Source organism: Ischnura elegans, chromosome 7 (assembly GCF_921293095.1).
Source record: "Ischnura elegans chromosome 7, ioIscEleg1.1, whole genome shotgun sequence".
Lineage (NCBI taxonomy): Eukaryota > Metazoa > Arthropoda > Insecta > Odonata > Coenagrionidae > Ischnura > Ischnura elegans.
In genome coordinates this window covers 110,915,882-110,942,477 of record NC_060252.1, presented here as the reverse complement: position 1 = coordinate 110,942,477, position 26,596 = coordinate 110,915,882, and the positions used below count along the sequence as shown (strand labels likewise).

The 26,596-nt window shown below is 38.0% G+C and overlaps 2 protein-coding genes across 6 annotated transcripts in view; both read left to right on the top strand.

The window, feature by feature from the left end:
* The window catches only part of LOC124162890, a 30,556-nt gene extending 14,962 nt beyond the window's left edge, over positions 1-15,594 (top strand). For 4 of the 5 annotated variants that reach the window (XM_046539587.1, XM_046539586.1, XM_046539589.1 and 1 more), the window contains exons 6-9: positions 5,386-5,912; positions 9,225-9,317; positions 11,942-12,081; positions 15,044-15,594. In XM_046539587.1, coding sequence (XP_046395543.1) covers positions 5,386-5,912; positions 9,225-9,317; positions 11,942-12,081; positions 15,044-15,160 — 877 coding nt within the window. In that variant the 3' untranslated portion in view covers positions 15,161-15,594. The remainder of the gene's footprint in view (positions 1-5,385; positions 5,913-9,224; positions 9,318-11,941; positions 12,082-15,043) is intronic. The other variant, XM_046539591.1, reaches the window with a different exon arrangement.
* Positions 15,595-18,352: 2,758 nt separating this feature from the next.
* On the top strand, positions 18,353-26,104 carry LOC124162143. The gene is made up of 4 exons (XM_046538566.1): positions 18,353-18,497; positions 24,062-24,242; positions 24,339-24,533; positions 25,731-26,104. The coding sequence occupies exons 1-4, from the start codon at positions 18,460-18,462 to the stop codon at positions 26,097-26,099; spliced, it is 783 nt and encodes a 260-aa protein (XP_046394522.1). The 5' UTR covers positions 18,353-18,459; the 3' UTR covers positions 26,100-26,104.
* Positions 26,105-26,596: the final 492 nt, after the last annotated feature.

Sequence of the window (26,596 nt, the reverse complement as noted above, 5' to 3'; positions counted from 1 at the left end):
AAATTTTATAAAACTTTATACCAAATTTAACTCTTTCACGTGGATTATACTGTCTAAAACTAAGTTCTCCTCAAAACTTAATTAGGCTCTCATCTACAGCAAGATCTTGTGAAGGTCAATGTGTATACTGAAATTTTTGGTCATATTTTGAATGGTTGGAGAAATCTTTCTTAGCCTGTCCTTTTCATCAAGAGTTGCATTGTTAGTGAAATGTAAAATTTTAGATGGCAATAGAAAGCATCAGTAAGCCATTACTTTACCAAAGAAAGGAGTTGGTGTCCGCTTGTAGGCTTCAATATTTTTTAATTTTATTTTTTTTCGCCTGAGCCATCAAAACACACAAGGCAAAATATGCTTCTATCTCTTCAGCTGTGGCTGGAAACCATTCGTTTGTCAAACTACTTTTGCAGTTTGTCGCTGCATTCAATAACGTTTCAGCAAATCAGTTGGTCTCGTCTCAGTAATTGCCCGAATCTCTGAGGGCGGAGCTTCGACAGCTCCCGCCTCTAGGCTTCGACCTAGGAATGGCTCTAGGTACAACAGAGCCTCGTGAGTGGATTGTGCGACCCCCTTTCAAAGAATCTTTTTTCACTATGACAATTTCGTGTAATTTCACAGTTCTTATTTTGGGAATGTAGCATTACGTTGGGGTTTTGTGTTGGTAAGTGCTGTCCTTTATCACCTCCATTTTTTATGTCTGCAAGTTCTCCATATGTCGTTTGTTAATATGAAATAATGTCTATGGCAGATGATCATTGGAGAGTGCCTAGATATATGTGCATATGTAGTACCAGGGCATTAAGCCACCCACCAAATTAGAGTATAGGACAAACATGAATGTGGGAAGGAATGAAAGATTTTATCCTAAAGACTGTGGTAACAATGAAGAACGTACATTTAGGGATGAATCGAGTCTAGGAAAAAATTTTAACCTCCCATGCCTAAACCGTATTCTTAAAAATCTATGTAAAGCCAATTTTAAGAGGTTAATCTTTCTTACGGAACTGTGTAATGGAAGAACATAGTTTTGAGTAACTTGGTCACAAAGATGGCACTTTTCTGCTTTCCACATTTGTTAAAGAAGGCAACTGTGAATGTAACAAATGGTATGTATTGTTGTGGACATAATGAAATGCATCAATACAGGCAGCTTGCATGTAAAAGCCTGAGTTAGGAATATAAGGCATGGTCTCAGGCGTTACTTTGTGGAATTGCTTCATTATATAATAAAATAAAATTACTGTGAATGAATGTGTAATGAAAATTGTGGAAAGTAATTAAGTGCGTGAGCTGAATTGAAAAATAGAAAAAGGAAAATAACTTAGTGTGAGAGTTAAAATATCTCTTGAAGAATTGTTAATAAATTCTCATTTTCAGATCCTACCAGTTTTTCTTTCCCTTCTATGTACCAAATATATTATGAATTACGATCTTGGGTCTAAGTGAAAGATCTCATTATGTTTGAATTAAAAGGTACGTAGTACTTTTATCCATGGATTTTCAAATGTATGTTTTATCACAAGTATGTGTATCGTAGGAGTATAATTTGAAATATCACTATGAGCAGTGCCCATTTTGTTAAAGTGAGCAGTATTAATGTTAACCTTCAAAATTATTTTATACTTGTCCTAGAATCAAGTGGGAAATATATAACATCTCTTTAGTTCATGAATAAATGTTGACTCATTCTTTTTTATGCAATACATACATACTCAAACAACATGCATATTAAATGTGATCATGTACATAAACTTAGTAATATTCGGACAGGAGGAGGAATTTTTTGAATTCTTCACCAGTTTGAAATGCGGTGAGACTTTATTAACCTAATTTTCATGTTTTGATTATTTGGTTTGATTCTCTTGAGCGCAGTGAAAGCATTAATCCTAGAAAAATAGCCCTTTTAAAGTCTTCTAGGAGAAATGCAAGTGGATGTTGTTGATTCCACCAGATCTATTCGACGTAGATTTTTTGTTCCCAACTTAACAGAAATAGGATAATGTTTTGGCAAATCTCATAATCCTTATCACTTCACTGTGGCCTAATACTCCTTTCAAGGTGGCCGTAGTTGATGGGTGTATGGCAAAAATCAGTAATAGTCTTGTTGGCACTCACAACATTAAGCATTTAGGAAAATTAGAGAAACAATAAAAATCGGGAAATAATCCAGAAGCTTAGCAAAATGGTGAAGATAGTTGAATGCACAGAGCGTCGCAGAGTTTGAGCGGCAAGGTAGGCGTTGCAATTTGTTTTCATTTGGAAAATCAGTGGTGAGAAATTTGACTGACATTAGAAGAAGTCGGCCACTGAGGAGGCTGCGGAAATACTTGCAATAAATGATCAGACTGTGGCAATGATGGCTAGCTTAGTATAAGGTTCATGTTTTAATTAATTGTTTGATTTTTTCATGAATAGTATCATTTATGTAAGAATAAGAGAGTAGTGAGATAATTGTATGGTGAAAATGATTATTAATCTGGGCCAAAGGGGCATGTTCTATAAGGGTTCCCACTCAACCATGGAAACCTTAAAACCATGAATGAGCCGTGAATTCCGTCTACCGTGAAAAAACTTGGAAATTGGTGTGAAATTCGTCGTAAAACCTCTCAAACTTGATTGCAGATAGACGATTGACGGATCAAAAGAAAAATCGATTTGTCGATCATATTTCAAGGTCTGTCACTCGCAGACACTGCCCTTGCATTTATCTGCACACGCATATATTCGAAGCGCAATCATTGGTCCGTGTGTCATGACGAGACACAGACCTCAAGGCTGTGATTGAAAGACCTTTAACCAAAGTGATCATTAACCCTGGCGAGAAATCAGACACCTCTTCACTTCCCTGTCACCCTCCATTTTCCCACTCACAACCTTCAGCCGGCCCTAAATTTTGCTAACGATAGGCGACGTCATAAGAGATGGCATTTTCATTGTTGCGTTAGCATTATCAGTGTTTAATGCGTTTGCTATGCTTTTAGTCAACGTGCCTGTGATTGTTATGGGATCAATATTTCCTCCTAAAATGGCTCATCAACAGACCGTGAATTTGACGCAATTTAGAGCGTGAAAACCGTGAATTTTATAATTTAGTTAGAGTGGGAGCCCTGTCTTTTCTGGAATAAAATTTTCTGGTTTCCGGATAATTCTCATCTCTTAATCTCCAGATGGTGGAAGAGGCAGACTTCACCTATGGTTTTAGCACAAATGAGCTTCTCTTCAGATGTCTGTGAAGGTAGAAAACTTCATCTTAATTTGTGCAAGTAGGGTACAATTTTGTTCTTTAAGTTCTCTACGGTGGCTTTTAAATAGCCTTCAAAATTAAATTTCCTTCTGAGTCTTAATCAGATCCAGGATCTTCTAGACTCTGTTCATTTTATCTTTGTGGGTGAGTTGTTGTGGCTGAAGGGAGTGGGGGTGAGGAGAAAGAAAGTTTCCAGGGTTCCCACTCAACCGAGGAAACCTTAAAACCGTGAATAAGCCGTGAATTTCGTCTACCGTGGAAAAACCTGGAAACAGCCGTGAATTTCATCATAAAATCTTAAAAATCTCTCAAACATATAGAAGAAGAACTACAATGGACAGATCAAAAGAAAAAATGATATTTCAATCATGTTTCAAGGCCGAGCCACATACAGACACTGTCCACCCATTTATCTCCACACGTATATTCGAAGTGCAATTATTGGTGCCTTGTGCCATGGCGACACATTGATCTTGAGCCTGTGATTGGAAGACCGGCATACAAAGAATTCATTAACCCTGACGAAAAATCAGACACTTCTTTACTTCCCTACCTCACTGCTCCCTCCATTTTTACCACTCACAGCCTTAACCTTCACCTAAATTTTGATTTCGATAGGTGACGTCATGAGAAATAGCACTTTGATTGCTACATTTGAATTCACGGCACGTGTTGCAGTTGATAAATTTTTAGTTAACGTGTGGGGGGTTATTGTTACGTCATCAACATTTCTGCCTAAAATGGCTTATCTACAGACGGTGAATTTGATGACATTTAGACCGTGAAAACCTGGAAAAAACCGTGAATTTTATAGTTTAGTTAGAATGGGAACCCTGGTTTCTCGTCACATGACTTTCCCTTTGACAATCAGCAGAGAGCAGGCGTGCCCTAATGCTCTGGAAATTCACTCAATCTCAGACTTCTGTCGCATTAACATCGTGAATCTGCCCGTGGAGCAGTGTTGTCAAACCTTATGCATTCTCCTAATATGTCTTCAAGCATATCTTTCACCAACAGTGCTGCATTCAGCATAGTAGCTGACAATTTCATGGGTTTCTGTGAGGGGATTATCCTCTATACCTTCCGAATGAGTAGGTATATTATCTCTGCGCCAGGGCCAAAATACCTGTGGCCATCCATGACTCACATGTTTTCAGTGACAAAATAGGGCGGCTATGTACATTTGGCAATATTGTGTTCGCTCCTCTCTCTCTCTCTCTCTCTCTCTCTCTCGGTACTACCCCTCAGCGAAGCCTTCCGAGAGCATCAGGGCTCTCATGAAAACTCACCTGCAATTATAAAGTGAACAGGTTATAATAATAATTGTCTATCCAAATTTTAGAACTATTGGAGCCTTGCAGCTGTGGTTGGAACTATTTCATGCTCAGGACCATTTTCCAATTCATCAATTCAATCATGTTCTAGTTTTAACACTATGGGAATATAATTTTCATGCATGAATAAATAATTGGCTCGAAGTAAATACTACAACGGTTGTCAATTGGCCTTCTCCAACTTATTATATTAACGTATTTGGATTTCTCTTTGAGGGAGGAAAACACACACTCTATTTGAGATGAATTTTGGAGTACTATTTCCATTTATGGTCATAGTTTGTTTTTCCCTCTATATTATTATCATCTCCATTTTTCAGTATTATTAACTATTTCAGTGATTTTATTAATCATTCAACATCTCTAATCATCTTTAATTCAAGTTTTACTCTGATAAAAAATTAGATTGGTTCTCCTGTCCATTGTCCTGTATTTAATTGTTCATTTTTACTCGGTGATCCTCCATGATTTTTGGGAAAAAAAGAGGTTTTTGGTGATGGTTGCTGCTGCTTCAAATCAAATGCTCCTTCATGAGCTACAGGAGAGAGAAGTATCACCTAGTGAAACATGATCCACGAATCTCTCGACCATTTCCTGGAAGATAGAGGGTCGATTGATGCTTCGTCCCATGTGAGTTTCTCTTTAATGATTGGATTTTCATGTTCGCACGATGGTGGTGGTGTTGTTGAATGTGGCCGTTGTAAGGTAAATGAAAATGTGCTGTGATTATATGTCATGATAACTAACGCATGGTGAAATGTCTTGAAGTGAGCTCCATCCAATGAGGAATTGATGTGATCATTGCAGGTTGTTGTACAAATCTGAGGACATGAGTGGGGATTCGAGTGCTAAGGTGATTAGTGCGAGTGGCTTCCCCCCCAAGCCCCTCATCCTGTCTCCGAACAAGCCTCCCGTGAACCCAGCCGCTCGCCTTCCCCCCTTGCCAGTGGCCAACGCCGCTGCCGTGGCCCAAAATCCTCCGTCGCCCGGCTCCAATCCTCAGCGGACTGGCGTTGGCTTAGTGTCTCCCAAGAGGACACCTCTTAGTGCTGTGAACGTGGGCCCCCAGAAGGTCCAAGGGGGTGGAGAGACCCCTGGCATTGGCAGCCGGCTTAACGCTCAGCTGCAGCAAGTGCAGAAGCTGGGCCCCAAGGTGGCGGGAGGGGTGGGCGGAGCTCCGAGGTCAGTGGCGAGGCGGTTGCCATTGTCGGCAGCCTCCAATCGGCGGAGCACACCCTCCGATTCGTACGACTCGGAAGGACTCTTTGATCTCGAGGGAATGGACGAGAATCCTGGGGAGGCATTCCAGTCTGGAGAGGAGAGTGACACTGATGGTAAGTATTTCCTTTGCATTTATCAGTGGCTGCAGTGGATCAGGGTAGAATCAAAAACTAGCTTTGTTATATTTCTCACAGTATTTATTAAATACTCTACCAGTTTCAACCTTGTTTAGGCCATTATCAAGAGGTAACAGAATGCTAAAAACGTGACGTGAAAAGGTCCAAAGCAGTAGAGTTTTTAAAAAATACTGTGAGGAATATAACAAAGTTTGTTTTTGATTCTATCATGCCACCATTCTATGCAGTGAACTTGTGAACCATTGATTTATGTGGAGCAGTTGTTGGTACTCTTGGTAGCCTCATGTTGTCATGTCTCAGGGTCTGCAAGCTGTTGTTAAATCTGATGATTATCTCCGAGGAAATGTTGAGATTTATCTTGAATAGTCCACTGTCATGTAAATGTTCAAAGTGAATAACTTTAATGTGAAATATCATATTCTTAACTCAAAGCAGTAAGGGTTATTCCATGTGAAGTGGTCTAGGGTGTTTGAGACATCCATCTTAGGTTTTGATGAATTCCACCTCAAAGTGAGGAATAATTCAAATGAAAATGGAAGGACTCGTACGGTAAACTCTCGCTAGGTATTACAAAGTTATTGAGACCAAAAATTCGGAGGTTTGCAGTGACCATCTTAGTAAGAGCTTTTCTTTCAGGAATCATCGCAAAATAAACATATCTTGCCAATTCCTGGTCTCTTCAGTCTCCCATGCATATATTGGCATTGCGGAATAGCTTCAGAGTATGATTTACTCAATTGAATCATGTACATATACAGTTAGTTTTTAACATACAAAGAAGATGCATTATGAGAGCTTGTTCGTAAGTTAAATAAACCTAAGAAAGGCATCGAAAAAATGTAGTTATCCTGCAGGATACAGCTCTGCATTACAATTTTGAATTAACTCACGCTTGTGACAAACTGATCTAGCTGTACGTGCGATGCAGCCGGAGCCAAAGAAAATGTGCCATCCATGGGAAGGAAGAATGGGTGAAACACTGGACAATTACAGACTTCACAACAGATTTAATTCACAATGTTCAGACTGTGTCAAAAGAGTGAGTTCCTCTATGCCACACTGCGTCATGTTGGGCAACTCCAAAGGTGCCATATTTGAAATTTGGGGCATGCTTTAATTTTTCGAATGTTTATACCTCTGAAAGTTCATAAATCAAATGTTCGTGAGAAGAGTACATACTGATCGTAATTTACAAGCAGCTATTAGTGGGTCACCATGATTCCTCAGGAATAAAGCGTATTATATGATGTTGCGTGCATACTGAAGTATATATCTCCTTCTGAAAAAAGAACCATAATTGACGCTCTTTGGCACTGTGCAAGAGTACGAATTTGGAAATAACCTTTCTTTTACTATCGATTGGATTAGCCTTTTTGTCAGGGCCAATGATTTCCTTCATAAAAATGAGAACTTCGTAATGACATTGTTCGTAGTAACGATAGTCTACTGTATGTTTTTTGGTGAAATGTGACATAACCACACTTAAGATAGGGGTGTGGATACTCAAATTTACCTAATTTTCTGACTCTTGACTCTGGGTCCTCGAGGTGAATTGCATGTTTTCATGAGTTTTTTTTTTAAGGAATTATCAGTGATAGAATTTTAAGTTTTGGAATATACATATGTGGTGTTCGAATTACGATTAATTTTATTACATATTCCACAAGATAAAGTAATGTGTATGAGTTATATTGCTATAATTACAATAATATAGATTTTAGGTTTTACACTATCCATATTCATCTCTGGAGTATTTTTAAGCATTTATGGGTGTACAAATTTTTACGTAAAATTGTCCAATAGGTAGTGCCTTTCTGCCACTGTTGCCCATACATAAGATGTTAATGATGGGAGTTAGGCTCATCCATTATGTTTATTTCTGCAATGTCATGATTCATAATCATGTAAGATTTTTTGAGTAGAATAGCCCAGGCAAAGAGAGCATTCCACCAAAAAAGATGTATGTATTTGCAGTGATACATTTAAGCTCAGAAATAAGGAAACAATTTGTAATAACATACGTTTGGAGTGTGCTTCTCTGTAGAAGTGAGGAACGGGCAGTGATAGCAGTTGATGAATCAAGGAAGGAGGCTTTCAGTCAGTATGATGCTTCAGAAGAATAATGAGGATCAAATACATTGAGTGAGTAAGTACATAATTAGAAGTGTAGACGACAAGAGAAGTCTAGTGAAATCGATAACAAGAAGAAATCACCTAATAGGGTAGTTTCCTTCATCAAAGAAAACAAAAGGCATTGATTGTGATTTGTTACCCACCATTAGTGTATTCATAATATGCAAATTATTTGATTTTATAAATACCAGTTCAGACGAATGCCAATGGCCAATTTTAACTGCATTTGAAAAAGGCCAGATTGGCGCCCATGCGATGCCACTCCACGTGACGTCACAGGGACCTAGTTTCTATACGAGTAGATAGAAGTTTTACATCATCTGAGATTACCAATGCATGCATGTGGCGCAAAGCTTAGGGAAAAATTTCTTAATGATCACCTATTAAAACTGCCTAACGTCGGAAAGTTTCCTTCATTTGATAGGGTATTAATAATCCTTATTTAAGCCAAGCGCTACCAGCCAGCATGGTACTCGGCTACCTGCTAGCATTTCTTATCAATATATTTCTTCCAGCACTCCAAGTTACAGAATTGCAGCCTGATTCAAATGTCACCCTGGCTTGTGCTTTAGAAATGGTGATGGAACATATTTTTACCCATGGCTTAAATCTTCAGTTTTATCTTAATGCCCAAATTGAGCTCTAATTACGTGTGAAGTTTAGTAAACGTTTCAATTGCATGCTTGTGATATGTAATTTCATTGCACCTTTGGTCTGGCTCCTGTACTTCTACCTGTCTGCCTTCTATGGGTGACTCGGCTACAGATTATTTGCATTTGTTTGGTTATTCCTGCTCTATTGGTTATTAGAAATTTTGAGTCTTTTCGCTTTGAAAAAGTTTTAGCCCAAAATTAAGGATTTTAATACTGTACTTATTATTTTTTTAGAACACTGATGTCCTGTAAGGAATTATTGTATGTTGTGGTACTCATTTAATTTCGTTTACAACATTTTTTGTGAATAATTCCATTTTATGCTTGTCAAGTAATTTTTTACCATTTCAGGCATTCCATTATTTTTTATTTTTACATGCTTAGTAAAATGCTCCTCTGAATGGAAGCATTATTTCTGCCTTATAAATTTTCATTATGAGAATTTTATTTTGCTAATACAAATTATATTAGTTTTTGTCTGATTCCTTGATAAACATTTCAGGTCTGATTTCAATGGGGGTGTGTAGCTTCACAGTGAAAAATCGGGAAAATTTAACTCCTGCCTCCAGGGAGCCCAAAATGGACCGTAGGAAAAGTTAGTTACCTAATGAAATATTGAGTATGTGCCTGATATCCAGAGACTTAAATATGCTGAATGCTTAAATATGATCCTTGCATAAAATATTTTTATGTCCACTGACTAGTCAATAAAAGGCTACGAATACTTAATATTTCACCTCAATATTTCTTGGGCTTCTTTTGAAATGCCATGTGATGTTCCTTGATATTTCAGTTTTTAGTCCTTATTGGGAAACTCTGTAAGTGCTGTTTTTTTTATATCATCAGTTGTTTGAAAAATGATTCACCCTTACGCTTTACAAAGCACTTGGAAATAATTAACTGTGATCAAGTACATGGGATGAAAAGTATAAACTTTTTTCTCATAAATCAGACAAGCAACTTCTTTTTTTTATCTGTCATAAAGAGGCTTTACTTTCTTATTCTCTTATTACTTACAATAATTCCTTACCTCTTGGGTATTGTTATGACTTTCTTTTCAACCTGATATAGCCTATCAATGTGTAGGAATATGTCTGATGCTCAGTATAATAATCTTCTCTGTAAGTTTCTGGGAATTCATCTCATTCTTAGTCTTTTAAGCAAAGCCTATAGAGAAAATATTGGTCACTACAGAGTATCGCATGATGCTTTATGTATTTCCTTGGTCATTTTATTTTAAATGATTTTTTTCCTCTAGCCCACACTTTCATTGTGCTAGTTTTATTTGCACAAGTGTGTCCACCTCAACACAATACTAATTTGTAGAGAATCACCTGTACGTCCTCTTCACTGAAAGTGAAAAACATTGATGAAATTATAAAAATCGATTAAGCAGTCCATTTCCCCGTTTCCATAATAACATATTTACCAGAGGGCTTCTATCTGCAAAATATGTATGAGGGAAAACATAGAAATGGCTACTACAAAAACTCATCTGACTAGCTGTGAGTGCACTAGTTTTAATATAGTAGTGTTAGCAACAGGCCTGTCGCTAGCTGATATGGTGCCCTGGGCAAACTGGGATCGTAAATAATTGAAAACTTGTCTTTCAATTGAAAAAATCAACTTCTCACTTCTGGGGGATATTACCATTTATGCAGGATGAAATTTATCGCTAAGAAAAAACTTTTGCCGACCGCGTAAGACACGAGCCGATGTTGTGTGTGTCTGGATTTTGCAACATGAAGGAGACTTGAAGCTCTTTCATTTTGTTGAAGAGAGCTGAGAGCGCCACGCAGCGAATAACGTTGTTAGTCAAAATTTTTTAAATGATTTTATTCGGCGAGCACGGTGCGTCCCCAACTTGCTGCGCCCAGGGCAAAATGCCCTGCTTGCCCCGCCCTCGCGATGGGCCTGGCTAGCAAGTTACTTGAGGGACTTATGTATATGCTGTTGGAATGCAAATTCCTATTTTCTATGTTTTCACCCATCATCATAGCTAGTTGTAATTTGGTTTGGGAATTGAGATTGAAAGTCTTCAAATGCAAGGTTTCTGTCTTCAGGTGATTGAGGTCCCCAAAATTTTGATTTTTGAAATCTGAATAAATTTTCTTTTAAATAATCTTGCCTGTAATAAAATTAATTCCATTTGCATGATCATTTAATTAACAAAAAATCATCCCAGAGAAACCGGTTATGAAGTTACTGTCCATTTTTAAGCACTTTAATGCACTAAATAAACTATTGTTTGAGTTGATTTGTGTACCTGAATGTCAATCTTAGTGGCGCAGCGAGGGGGGGGGGCTTTGGGGGATAAACCCCCCCAGAGCTCAGAGAAATTTTTAATTTTGATCCATTTTATTTAATTGGTATTACTAATAGAATTGTGTAAGGATTTATAAAATATCCCTCAGAAAGCCATAAAATTCACCATTTTGAACCATTTATCTTAAATTTCCGCAATTTATTTATCTCGCACCTACTGCTTATCTGAGTGGGTATTCCATACCCCCACACACCACGGTATTAGATGCACCTAAGCCTCCCCGAGCCTTAATTCCTAGCTGTGCTCCTAGTCAATTTTGCCTATGATACAATCTATTTCATTTAGTTGATCAACTAATTAGGAAAATATCATCCTCAAGACACCAGTTCTAAGCTCCCCATCCTTTTTTGGCACTTATATACGCTAAATAATGAATTGCTTAAGGAGGAGTTTTTGTAGCTCCTGTTCTGGTTATGGTCTCAATAGCAGGTGGAACCAAGGCTGAAGAACCTATCCTACCCATCCCTACTTAACACGTTGCGTACAGATGACGAAGATTCTCGTCATTTAGGTGCGTGAACCTAAACAATTTTAAAGCGTACAATACGTATTCATTAGTACGTTTTCAGATGTTGTTCGTTATTCACAATGAATTGATGCATCATAATGTTTGATTGGGTAAAGTTATATTATAAACATTAGCTTTTTAACCATGTTTAAACCAAAGGCATTACACCCTAATAGGCACATATTTCCAATCTCAACACCTCCACCTAGAATCGGTGTTCCTAGGAATTTATATACCCCGGTACACAACGTGTTAAGATATTGTCAAACAAGTTGATATGACACCTCTGAATTTTTAACTACAATGATAAAATAAACCTCAAATTTTATTTGCATTAGTTCCCCATTTTGTGTGTTTCATCATTGTTGAAAAACTGTGTCTTCAGTTTCAGATTCTGGCAGTCACGATGAAGGTATTCACATCCCTAGGCAACGGGTGGTACCTCAGGTCGCCAAGTCCGTCCCAATGAACGTTCCCATGTATGTGCCCAACAATAGAGGTGGGGACGAGAGTGAAGAGGACAGGGTAAGTCCCCTTAATTATAGCACATAAATTGCTAATGATTGATTTCATTGAAGTTCCACTATTCCCCTTGCTCTTTTCATTAAAAGTGAGTGAAAAAGAAGTAAAATTTGCCAGCTTCTGTTTTGATTTTTTGTCCTTGAATTTTTTTTTAGCTTATGTTATCAATCCCCAGAAAGTTGCTTGTTACATTGCAAACTCATTACTGCTGAAGTTCGTCAGAAGTACCTCATTTGTCATTTAAGTGCCGCAAATGTTGGAGAAAAAAAATAGAGCATTCAGTGCTAGATTCAGTGCGTCGACCATTGCATGTTACATGTGGAGTGAACTAGGATATACCATCAACTGATGAGGCTAAGATAATTGCAGAAGAAAGCAGATATTTTCCAGGATGGTTAGAGTAGCCATAGAAATCATCAAAACAGCTATGTTATTCAATGGAGAAGACTAATATCCAATGCACAAGACTTGGAAGAGTATTTTCTTGAAGAAAAACATGGCAATCTCTCATTAGAAGAGAAATAATTCTTTCAATGAAGAATGTTAAGTGCACCATACAAGAAGTCCCAAAGAAACTAATCAACATTTTTACATGGGACATTTGCAGGATAGCTGGTAAAAATGTTGCTCATTGCTTGCAACTTATGTAGTTGTATCCTGAATAATGTATTCATCGTCATCATCGACACAACACTTGCAAACCTGCAGGCAAACATCCGTCAATTTTTCACTAAAAAACCTATTCCCGTTTATTTTATTCCTAAATCTTACTTGCTCTTACTCTAATTACTCCCATGGCCATTTATACCCTAGATGGTATGTAGTCCTCACCAAAATCTATCATCAGCACTTAAAATCCTCTTCCCAGACTAGAATAACACACAAACTCCCACTCCGTTTCCTTAGCAAACCCTCACCAACTCAATTGTTGACCCTTCCTGTGTTTGTCAGTCTCTAGCAGTTTTCTTCTGCATCTAGTGCTATATTACACGAGTGATGTAGATGGTTTTACGATATTGATCACAATGGAAAACAGTAAAAGAAGAAGAAAAGTGTTAAGCTTTAATATGTAATTGGAAATTTTCAAGACACAGATGATGTCGAATGTCACAAAAAAGCACAAGTTTTCACTCGGTAGTAAGCCAAGTGGAATAAAAAATTGAGAGAAAATTGAAAAATCTATTTCTGGTGTGACTTTTGGAGCCTCTCCAAAAAATCCGCCTCGATAGACATGGGGATATTGACGATCCTATGTTTAAGTCACCCCTAATTAAAGAAATTCCCAATGTCTAAAATCCTGCTTCCTATTGCCTTACATCAGCTTTTTGTTTCTTTCCCTGAAATCCAAGGCAGTGTTGACTTTTCCTTTGACAGCGCTCTTCCTTCTCTCTGTGCTACATACCGTATATGTCTGAATATAGTCCCCCCTTTTTTTTCCAAAAATGCCCAAGGTAAAAGTAAAGGGGGGGGGACAATGTTCAAAGGCATTTTTTTTTAACTTTTCCCGAAACTGAAGCCTCTAAATTAGGGGGTGGACTATATTCGGAGAAATACGGTAAGTGATCCATCTCCTGTTTCACTCCCATAACCTAGTGTAAGCTAGTGCCTTCTTCCCCTCCTTCACTTCTGGAAATTGCCAAAATAAATAAAGTTTAGTGACATGCAGGGTTCCCACTCAACCGTGAAAACCTTAAAACCGTGAATTTTGTCTACCGTGAAAAAACCTGGAAATAGCCGTGAATTTCGTCATAAAACCTTAGAAATCTCTCAAACTTGATTGTAGATCTACGATAGACAGATTAAAAGAAAAATTTATGTATCGATCATGTTTGAAGGCCGAGTCAAGTGTAGATACTGTCCACGCATTAACCTGCACGCGTGTATTCGAAGCGCAACTATTAATTGGTCCGTGTGCCATGACAGCACATTGACCTTAAGCCTGCGATTGGAAGACATTAACCCAGGCTGGAAATTCAGGCACTTCTTCACTTCCCTGCAACCCTGCTCTCTCCATTTTCCCACTCACACCCATTAGCCGGACCTGAATTTTGCTAGCTATAGGTGACGTCATGAGAGATATAAGACTTTCATTGCTGCGTTTGCATTCAAGGCATCTGTTGCGTTTGTTACATTTTTAGTTAACGTGTGGCCGATGATTGTTACGTGATCAATATTTCTGCCTAAAATGCCTTATCTACAAACCGTGAATTTGATGACATTTAGGCCGTGAAAACCTGGAAAAAACAGTGAATTTTATAATGTAGTTAAGAGTGGGAACCCTGATATGGCTTTGTGGTGGCTAGTGTCAATGATGATGATTCAAATGTGATGTGTGGTTTATATAACAGTTGTGCACGATTACTTGAGCAGAAATCTATCCTCAGTACCTGAATTCCTCTTCTCAGACTATAAGAACATTCAAACTCCCACCCCTGTCATGCACTTAGCTATGCTTTTGTGCACCATGGATGGCTTTACATACTTATTTTCTCTACTTTTAAAATTTTTGAGAGAATGTCATTATCTTAAGCTGGAGGATAGTGGATCGTATTGTCCACTACCCCATAAATACGTAATATCGTGGCTGGGAAGTTCACGTTTCATTAGTCTCCTGCACTTCAATATTGGCTTAACAATTACTTTTTTCCACAGGAATTTTTGCAAGAAGCTGAACTCTTTTGTTCTAAGAAATATGGTATTTGTATAATAATTCAATTTAAAAGTCTAACCAGCCATAAATTTTAATTGTATTAAAACATCCTCCTATCTACATGTGCGCATTTCTTTTAAAAACCACTGCCTTTGTTCACGGGACTCAAGTTTGTTAAGAGTAGACGTCGAGTTTTTTCTTGAATTTGACTCAATTTGAATTTAAAGTTTCGTACGCTTACCTAGTGGTATTGATCACTATGGAATGGTGTCTTATTTTCTGGTGATTAATCCTTCTCTTGGTATCTTCCTCTAGCCTGTCCAGGATCCAATGGATATTGCAGCATCCATTAAAGCACTTGCCAAGAGCCTCCACGGTGATGCCAATGTGTTTGGAGATCTACCTAGGCCACGCTTCAGCACCCAACTTTGACCTAATTTTGTTGGTCGTGTTTTTGAAGACCCTGGCTTAATGCCTATGTCTTACCAATCATGAATAGATACACTGATATGATCTGACCAGAAGCTTGGTGTGCCAATTTGAATGCATTAATGTAGGACTTTTGACAACATTTCTAAGTACGACCAAAGTGTTTGTTATGATAATGGTGTTAAATGATTATCCCAAATGAGAATTCATTAATGATTTGAATCAACTTGTGTATGGATTTGTATCAAGTGGCATTCAAATGCAGAAAAAAAATGATTGTTTCTGCCTTCCCCCTATTTGTATCCTTAGATTACCTGACTAAGAAGGAATCTTTTAGGATAGATGAGACCATTTGCTACTTGCTTTTATTTTGTCCTTGCTCTTGGCTTTGTGAGCTATTGTACACTGCCTAAATAAAGGATGCATTGAAAAAGTTACTCTTTAGATTATCTATTTAATTAGCCTAAGTGTATTAGCAATGCATGTTTGCATGAGCTCATTTGTGCTGTGACTTGAATTTCCTTGAATGCTCAAAACGTATTGTCCGAGCTCATCATTCAATGATTTACATCCCATTCGATTGGTTTTATTAGTGGTTTATTGGAAGTAACGTATTGTCTAGAGAGCATAGCTGTTCACGTGGTCATGTTTTTCGAGAGGCAGAGCATGTTATTCACATGTTCACTGTAAATGGTGTAGTATAAATTGTAAGTGGAGAAGATTATTGCAGATGCAACCATGTGACACTTTCCACATCTTAAGTGTCGTCAACTGGATTCAGTGATCTTTTGGTAATTGTTACCATTTTAATTGTTAAGCTAGGAGTATTTTTATAATTTATAAATAATATTTTAAAACTAATTTACTGTCCACAATTTTTAATTTAATTCTGCATCTCTGCAATATTTGACACACCGGTGTCATCATTAGTATAAAATTTGACCTAATAATAATCGGGCTCGCTACGTGGACCCCGACTCTTGACGAAATGACATCAAGTGATTAATGTGTGGAGTTGTTAAGGAATTGAACCCCCCTCCCCCTCGTGTGTTCTAGAAACTTACCACTCCTGCGCCATTCTTCTCTGAAAAGCACACACACACCGGCTGTCAAAAGTGCAGTCATTCCACACCATTAGCACAGTACAGGCATGATGGAATATTCCATAGACCAAAAAAAAAGGTGAATAACACGGACCTGGTCGGATAGAATAATGGCTAGGGATCATACAAAGAGGATGTATAGATTGGGAATTAAATTGCCCAGAACAATAGCCACCCATCAAACAAAGAGTGTGCACACAATGAGAATTCAATCGCCCAGAACAATAGCCACGCATCAAAAAAACATTGAGAATTTAATCGGCTAGAAAAATATGTTGGGATATAACAATATAGTTTTATCAATGTTCCCTTTTCCTGTTTCAAATTCATTTTTTATGTGGCTTAGTAAACATATAGCATGAAAAATAAATTCTCGGTACAGTGAGGGGGGTCGCCTGGGTCAGCAACAAAGAAATTCTCAAAATAAGGGAAATAACCAAATAACAAAAGCTTGCTGGTCCGCAGCTTAGAGGATGCTGTTGTAAGGGTAGATTTGTGATATTCTTGATGTCACCAAAACTCTCAAGGAGAGTTTGGTTGGTTGGAGGTAAGTGGAATTTGATGATGGGGGCAGGACAATTGTGACAACCCAGCTGAATGAGTTTGAGGAGGGGATAGGAGAACTGAATGGGAAGGCTTAAGCCCCCTATTATTGCTGGGCCTAGCCATGGATGGAGTTATCGAACAAGTTCAGTGACATTTTGGTCATAATGAATAAAGAATGAGTCACTTTTTTGGCCTCTCATAGCACACTGTTGGTCATAGCTACTTCGGTGCCTAATTAACAACGTGACCGACGCAACACACATTGCAGAATGCACATGAAAACTCGTAAGGAAAGCATTCAAGAATCAAAGCGAGAGGAAAGCAATTTGGTACTATGTGTGAAATTGTTTAAAAATCTGAGGCAGGGAACGTGTTGTTTGGAAAATGGACAAAAATTCCATCAAGGATAAAGAATTTGCTTTGACAGATATTTGAACCTTGATCCGTTCCATCTGGGAAGTTTGACCACTCGGAATATTTTTCCCCAGAGAGGTTTTGCAGACTTTGGAGGATAAGGAGGTTGGTAAATTCACCCCCTGAGTAGTGATACTCATAAGAAATGCCTAAATGTAACACTAAAAAAATTCTCTAATGTAATTTTTGGTACATCAAATTGGTGGTTTATTTTACTCCCATAATGGTAATTATTAGCTGAGTATTTCATCTTGATTTTTATTCTAACGTTTAGTTGATGTACAGTTATTAATTTGATCTATTACATACCGATATTTATTTGGCTCATGACACTTTTTCGCTGAGAGGCAAAAGCTGGTATATTGGCCCACAGCACTTTTTAAGAAGGTTAAGTGGCGGAGCATCTGTTGCAAATTTTGGGAAATAAAGATCGAATCATAGTCACGGTGAGTTGATTATTCCTCATTCATTTTCCACATATGGATCCATAAAAGTGTGTTTGAATATTTTCATATAAAATTATTACATAAAAACCATGGATACCCTGACCTTCGAACTGACTGTAAAAAGATTATGAGGATTATCTTGATAACAGTATAAAAGAATGCACATATTGTATAAGTAGGTACGTAGTATCACAAACTTTAGTGAGAGAAAAGCGGATTTGGTTGATAGTCGAAACAAAAATCGCTTAATTGACACTATCATAAATTTCAGTTACTTAGAATCACAGATTCATGAGGTAATTAACTCTCCTCAAGGGAATTTCCCATGGTCATTCACTAAAAGCATGTCTTTCAATTACCATTTGATCCATATCAAATACGAATCGGCTGCTTATTTCTCACCAACATGGTGATCATCAGTATCGGATCAAGTAGTTATACATATATTTCCACAGCAATTTTCTTGGCCATTACTTCGACCCGTGACTACAGTATGGGCCAGTGCTTATTTGATGTTCACCTCTCTATATCACATTTATGTACAAAACTTCACTCTTCGAAATGGATTAATTCGTCAGCCATTTATTTATTCTTATTTAAATTAAATAAAGTACCTATTATACACAATTAATAATACAAATTTATGATACAGCACCGTTTTACCAACCTTCCAGTGAGCGATGGCGTTTAAATATTTTTTACTGTTGGCGCCCATGAAAGTGACGATAGATATCTATATGCACGAGCTCCTAACGATTCCTTCCCGTTTTACGTTTAATTTATTGGTATTGCAATGGAACGCGGAAAGGTTTCTACGCAGGAGCGACTCAGGTACGTAAATTTTATAACTACAAAGAATAGTCGCAAAATTATCATCCTTTTGGCTCATGTAACTTTTTTTTCTCTGGCTGAATTACGTTGTTACGGTTTTGCCAGTGTGTCTTTGGACCATCGAAGAAAAATAATTACTATTCCGTTGTGTTTGGGCGCAGATTTTCATCTCTAAACGGGGGAATAATTTACAAATCTTTTATGCACGGTCAGTTGCCTTCGGCCTTTTTTATCTTTTCATCGATCGTTGTTTTCGACGACAGTCGCTATCCCAGGGCGATGATGTTGCCAAGTTTATGAGTATGAACTCTGATTGGTTCATGAAGTGGCGGTAGTTTTTCAAACACTTCAATTACATGGACTGACTTCTTATAGAATTTTTTGAAGGAAAATTTATCTAAATTGGAACAATTTATGCAGAAATTAATTCATACATAACGGAGAAGATTTTTAAATTAAATTGATTATTGGATATTGATATTGAATTCTGGAAGGAAAGAGCCGCAGAAATTGACTGATTAAGGCCTCAGAATGAACGTATTCAATGTGAGTGATGCGAAAATGTTTAATAGCTAGAAGTATGCATTTTTTCTGATGAAATACCTTGTGTACAAATAATTTTTAAGATCAATAAAATTTATGTTATTGGCATTTGCTTTGGATTGTGGTAATAAGGCAAATATATAAGCCACGGTAGCATGTATAATTATTAATAGAGCAGATGTAATGTCAAGATGATGAGGTGTCCAACTTACATGTGTACACCTGCCGAAAGCAGAGTTTCTCAAGGACCTTTTAAGATGAGTTAGGTTATTTTTTAAAAGCCTCGTAATAACTCTGCTGTGTGGATTCATTCAACTTAAAATTGAGGGTGCTGCCATATGTAAACCACCACATGACATATTTCGCCATGCACGGTTTATAGTCAGTGCCGCATCCAGAATAGGGACAAAGGGGGCCTGGAGGGTAATTTCCCAGCAGTAGTGTGGGTCTGAACAAAATTACTATTTTTAGTGTAAATTGGATACCCAAGGGACAGACCATATATAGTCCACCCTAGCCCCTCTTTGGATCCACCACTTTTATAGTCATCATATTGTAATTATCATTATCCGTCATCCATTTTGCAACCTGAAGATTGGGTTCTTTCCTTTGCGAACTGAAGAGCAGGTTCACAAGTCTAAGCAAAAATATTTGGCCCTATTCTCTTAACCTTTAATTGCCTAGGATATCGGTACAGGCAAGGGAAAAAAGTTTTGGTGTGACTGTGCGTGCATACTATGTTCAGAGTTGGAATTGAATCCAGTGATGAAGTGGGAGCACTTTCGACCTCTGCCCAGTGAGAAATGGGTGGTAGCATCTATGTGGAATCCACGTTGACTTGTGGATATATGGTGGTGGTGGTGGATATTGAGTGACTGGACCAGTGGCGCAGCAAGGGAGGGGTTTTGGGGGATAACCCCCCCAGAGCTCAGAGAAATTTTTAAGTTTAGTCCATTTTACTTATTTGGATCAGTATTACTTATAGAATAGTGTTAGAATTTATCAAATATCCCTCATAAAGCCGTAAAACTTACCATTTTGAACCATTATTCTTCAAATTTCTCTAGAGGAGGGTCACCGCGACTCCTGCTTACCCTGGTGGGTGTGCAATACCCCCACACCCTTAAGTTGCTCCTAAACCCCCCCCCCCTAGCCTTAATTCCTAGCTGCGCCCCTGGACTGGACCAACATGGAATTCACATTGACTTCAAGTGGATCTATTTATTTAAATATTTTATATTGTTATAAAATATTTAATGGAAATTTTAATTCATGGAACATAACTCTTTGGTGACATTTTGTCATTTATCATCCTGAAACTATGCTAGTTATTGAAAAGGCATCGCGCATTTTATTTCTAATTTATGTAATTCGTGGAAAGGCAGCCCCGAGAGCAGACAAAAAATTGTAGACTTATAAAATCTCTATATCGAGTCTACAGGTAACTTAAACTGATGGAAGTGCAATGTATATGTACTATGAATACACACAATGGCCATTTTAATCCATGAAAGGTTGAAATTTTACTTATTTTATTCCTAAACCATCAATCACAGTTCATATTGGCCTTTTATATCGGGGTATTCATCAAATTATCGATTACACATACATGAAAATATTACCCTGGATATGGAAAACCTACTCAGGCGAGACTCGAACCCTCGACCTCTTGTTTGGCGAGGCAGGGCAAGGCATTTACCCTGCTGCCACTGAGACCGGCAATCTCTCCCTATAAAAAATAATGATCATGTTCCTTCTGATATGTCTCTTGACCACAGACATATGTAGTAGATGCTCACAAAGTTGACTTTTGCCCCTCATTCTTATATTTTCAAATAATAGGGTAGTTTCCTTCCTCAAAGAAAACTAAAGGCATTGATTGTGATTCGTTACCAACTTTACCACACTTGTACATTGTGTGACATTAGTGTATTCATAATACAGTAGAACCTCGGTTATACGACCCTCAGTTATGCGATGACCTCACTTATACGCCGATTTGTTTTGGTCCGGTGAATAACCCCATATGAACCCATGTATTTCCAACCTCAGTTATGAAACTCTTCACCTATACGACGACCTCGGTTATGAAACGTATTTTTCCAGTCCAATGTGATAAAATACCTCACTTGTACGACTTGTCAGAGAACTGATCTACGAGAAGAATGCGGTAGGCCGATTTTAGTCACAGGAGCGGGGGTAGTGAGCGCTCATGACATAGATATGTCAATGAAGAATAATAAGTTTTAATAATGAGTGATGCTGTTTATTATATATTAATTTTAACTGCAGTAGATGATCGTTAATCCGGAATATCTATCTCTAACGGAAGATTGTCTAGAATTTTCCAAGGTTATGCTTCCCGTCGCCCAGCGAAATAACACCTGAATGAGCCGTTAAAAATCCTCGCATACCAAAATTTTGGCTTCCAAGGCCATTCAAAAAAGATTATCGTATTTGTAGTATGGACGTAAGCCGTTGGTGATTCAACACGATGGCAAAAACAGCATGCGTGGACTCATTCCGCGGGCTAATCCCTCATCCGCGGGACGAATTGAGCCGGAGGAAAGTTGCTTACGCGGCGCGCAGATCAAAACTGACCCAACTTGTATCTGCGGGTTTAAATGAAATATAGTTTGACCTTGACTGCCTGGTGGCAAGCGTGTATTTTTTAACTGAACGAGAGTTAGTACGAATGCCCTCGGAGAATAACTCGCGTCGTCAGTTAGTAACGTAATCATTAAAGTCAAATTCAAAACGCGAGAGATAAGGCAGTTCCTTTCGACTCAGGAATGACTTATAACCATTATATCGAAGAACAAAAACGGTCTGGTGTTGTTTTCAGATATGGGGAAGCAAAATATTACGTGAAGATGAGTCACACGGCTTGTGAGTCGAAGTTCCCGGCGCTGAATTCGCGGAAGAATGCCGGCAGAGAAGCTATACCCGGTAGATTCAATCTATTATTACTATAATGTCATGGGAAAATTCTTTTTTAGTACGTAAACATTATTGAGAGGGGAGATTTTTCCGGGCTCTTAATCTATTTTTGTCCATTCATCACTGACAGCAGTTGCGCGATTATGTATTTCAAATGCTCACTTAAAAGTCTTCTAAGCACCGGAAAAGTGAACTTAGTCACGGAATATCCGGGGTACCAGTGGCGTAACTATAGGAATATGCTTTGGGGGTGACGGTAGTACCTGGGGGGCGGCTTCACCACCCACCCCTCCGAGGCAATGGGGATTCCCGTAAAATTTAAAAAAATGGCATGCCTGTTAATATGTTCTACATCATTTTGGCACATAAAATTTAACTTTTAGTAGATGCAGTAGCTGTTTATCAAAGCTAGACTTGTGTTTAAAATTTTTTAAAATTTTTCTGAGGCTTTGGAGAGGGATCCATCCCCTCATCCCCCAACCATAATTACGCCACTGCCAGGTGCTCCATATTATCTATGGCATGGTATTTAGAGGGAGAAAACCGACAGCTGGGGTCATTTGCGCCATGAGGTAAGAGAGGGAGTATAGAAACCCTGTGTTGGAATTAGCCAGGTTGTAACGATAGGCTTAACCAGGGCTTAATGTCCCATCTGCCGGACAGTGTGTTGCACTGGAAGTTCCGTCCACACTACTCTCAAGCAGGGATAGAGCCATCTCTGAAAACTTTCTGCCTCTGCCATTAACCCGGGTCCATAGGGTGTGAAGCCTTCGTGATGCATTAGTGAAATTTTGCTCCCTATAAAAAATTACATGGTTAATTTGGATGACTTTCCTCAGGTATTTCATTTCTTCAATCTCCAATCTGGGGTTTGCCTATAGGTGGTATAATGAATTTCCTGAAAACCGCTTTTAATGAGTCAACTTTTTTAAAAAATTGGCTTCTCTGGGGACATTTAGTGTCATCATTCCGAAATCTCTCCAGTGTGATAGCCTTGCAGCTTAGTACCAGAAATGCTAGTCGTTCAACCGTCGGTAAAGTTGTTCAGGAATGTAAAATTATATTTCTCTTAAAGTAATACATCATCTGGGGAGTTACTTTTGATAAAATAAGATCATTAGGCTTCAATTTCTTGCCTCCAAATGAGTAATTGCATCCTGGAAACAAACCAGCCCCTCTAGCAAAGGATTTCATGCTAAATACCAAAAAACCTCACATATGAAACTTCCTCACTTATGAAACTTTTTTTGGTTTTCCGCTGAAAGTTTCATAAGTGAGGTTCTACTGTATACAAATTATTAGGATTTAGAAATACCGGTTTAGACGAATGGCAATGGTCAATTTTTATCCTCATTTGAAAAAGGCCAGATTCATGGCGACCATGCGATGCCACTCCACGTCACAGGGACCTAGGTGCTATACAAGTAGTCAGGAGTTTTACATCGTCTGAGATTACTGATGCATGCATGAGGCACAGAGCTCAGGGAAACATGTCTTAATAATCACTTATTAAAACTGGCTAAGGTAGGAAAGTTTTCTTTGTTTGATAAGGTGTTAATAATCCTTATTTAAGCCATACGCTACCAGCTAACACGGTACTCTGCTACCTGCTAGCATCCTATGTCGTATCAGCACTCAAAGCCTCGCCCCGAGGTCACCTCACTTGCGGTAGCAGGAACCAGAACGACGTCACACGGAGTTTTCCCAGCATTCATACTCAGCCGTCGTGTTTTTGCACGCTTGAAATTTTTCACTTTTCATTTAACCGCAAAAAATAGATATGGTCATTTAAAAATCTAAAAGCGTGAAATATGTACTCCAGGAGTAATAATCTTTCGATTTAGGCAATATAAAAATAATAGGAAACCACCCTATTGTTGTCAACGATTTTCGAGAACTGCTCCTGAAAGCCGTTAACAACAATGCATCTCGCTGCGAAAGCCTACATTCCAAGCTCTCAAATTATATCGCGGCTGTGAGATTGATCTTAGTAAAAGGTGTGCCCCCATTGGTCAAAAGGGTTAGGATCTATTGGATTGGAGCAAAAGTTGTTCACTTTCATTACTGTCTTTTTATTATAGGGATCCAAAAACATCTGTTGGCCAAATGGAGAAAATGCTCCAGTTTATGATGGAAAATCCAGAATTTGCCCATGGAAAACTTGGTGGTCGCACATTGGGGCAAAGCCTTTGGGAAGAACTAGCTGACATTTTGAATTCTGACAAGAGTGGACCAATGAAGCCAATCCACAAATGGCAGAAGGTTAGTTTTTTTTAATAGTTCTATTTAATGTAAATATTCAAGTGGTGAATATATGTACATATATTGAATGCCTTTGTACCATCAAATTTTTATCAGAGTTGGGTCGACTGGAAGTGTAACACAAAGCGTAAATATGCCAGAATGAAAAGTCATCGGGTGGAGAATGATGAAGAACATGCTAACCTCGTATCAATCAACAAATTAGAAGAGAAGCTGTTGGCCTTCATTTTGCCTGAAAGTGTTAATGATCATGATTTTATCAGCAGGGAAGCTGATCCACAGCCTATGAATGTAAGTTTAAGTTGAAACTTACTTCAGGTAAATAAAATATAAATTTTTAAATTTACACTATAGCATTTTTATGCATAAATAATATATGGAAGGCAATCTTGTCATCCCTTTTGGATTTTCATTTTTACAAATCTTGCATGGATTGTAAATAATTGCCCATTAATATTTTGTATTTATTACAAATTGAATCATAGTAATGAAAAAATTGTGTTTTTTATTTAATTTTTTATGTAGAGATGTGCTACTTTCATCCTTTCCATTACTCTCATCATGACTATTGTGTATATACCGGCAGACTAGCAGTGGCGCAGCGAGGGTGGGGTTTTGGGTGATAAACCCCTCCCCAGAGCTCAGAGAAATTTTTAAGTTTAATTCATTTTACTTAATTGGATTGATATTACTAATAGAATACTGTAAGGATTAATAAATTATCCCTCAGAAAGCCGTAAAACTTGCCATTCTGAATCATTTATCTTATAATTCCACATAATTTATTGATCTCGCACCTACCGCTTATCCTGGTGGGTATTCCATACCTCCACACACCCTGGTATTAGTTGCACCTAAACCTCCCCCCAGCCATAATTCCTAGCTGCGCCCCTGTGCTTTTTGAATGTTTTTTCAGATTTTTTGTCATTATATCTCTCCTACATTGATAGCATGTCTTTTCACTGTTCCCTCTCACTCATCATGAAGAACATATCATTGACCAAAATTTAATTGACCCAGAAAAGACAAGGTGGACAAGCAAAAACCCTGAAAACACCCATGAGTCATAGAGGGAGAAAAGAGGCAGAATTTTAAGTTATCTCTTTAAGTTCTTCTGGCGTGTAGGCATTGGGTGCTCAAGTGCAAAAAAACTCATATATAGCAGAACCCTGTTGTTGCCTTTGGAGAACAACCAGAAATTGGAATAAAGAATGTTTCTTAACATTGCATGAATTTGTTGAGTATTTAAAACAATATGGAAACAAATTTGAAAAATTCAGAAAAGGATTTTTATTGGCAGGACTGGTTTCACCCATTAGGTTATCTTCAGATGCCTAATTAGAGAAACTACCATTCAAGTATGCCCATGGAAATTGTTTTGTCGATTTCATTAAATGTTTTTCTTGTTTTTATATTATTGTGAAGATAAACTTCCTCAATATTGCTTCTGAGACTGATGTGTATGTAAACCCTGCTTTCTTTCATCAGGAGCTGCCTAGCACATCATACGCTTTCACCGAGGAATTCATATTGCCTCCGAGTGACCCTGTACTAGACGCAGGTGCCCCAGTTGAGGAGAAGACGCAGAAGCCTGGAGTGGGACGGGAGGTGGTGAAAGGACTGTTGTCATCACAAAGGAAAAGACTGAAGATTGAGGAGAAGAAACTCATAATGGATGCAAAGAGGTTCAGGCTAGAGGAAAGGGGTCAACTGTTGAAGGAAAGAATGTTTGAGGAGTACAAGAAACGTAACAAGATATTGGAGGAGACTCTAGTAGAAGAAAAGAGACGGACAGATATTATGCAAAGTGTAGCCATATCATTGATTCAATTCTTGGATAAAAATAAATTACAGTGAAAATATTTGGTTTATTTGTTTGTTTTTAAAAGAAGTGCATGGAGTAGATATTGTTTGTGAAGTAGGCATTTTCTTGTTTACAGTTGCACTTTCCAGCTTAACCCTTTGAGTGCGGATGGCATAGCATTGATGCCCAGCGTAGGTCCTGCCAACGGGCAGGTGGCATCACATTGATGCCACGCCGGTCTATGTCCTTCAATCGCTCCCTACGCTCCTCCGCTCTGTTCTGTCTACTCTCATGGTTTCCGGCACACGCACTGGATTAGGCTACCTGGATATGCCTTCCGTTTTTGAAAAATATTTCATATTTTTTTAGTACTTTTTTTTACATTTATGGAGTACTTTTTAATTTGTACGATTTTTCGCCATTATAAAAAAAATTAAATGTGGCATATACTATACTTTTCTGAATATTTGTACTAAATATTGCCACATTTGAAGGTTATTATTCCCGTTTTTGTCCTATTAATTTTTTTGCAAACATTATTTAGTCATAA

What these genes read in the sequence shown, in the direction of transcription:
- LOC124162143 (XM_046538566.1), top strand. Translation starts at nt 18,460, where the DNA reads ATGGAACGCGGAAAGGTTTCTACGCAGGAGCGACTCAG. An exon ending in TCTACGCAGGAGCGACTCAG is followed by an intron (nt 18,498 to 24,061) that starts GTACGTAAATTT and finishes TTTTTATTATAG; the next exon opens with GGATCCAAAAACATCTGTTG. An exon ending in CAATCCACAAATGGCAGAAG is followed by an intron (nt 24,243 to 24,338) that starts GTTAGTTTTTTT and finishes AATTTTTATCAG; the next exon opens with AGTTGGGTCGACTGGAAGTG.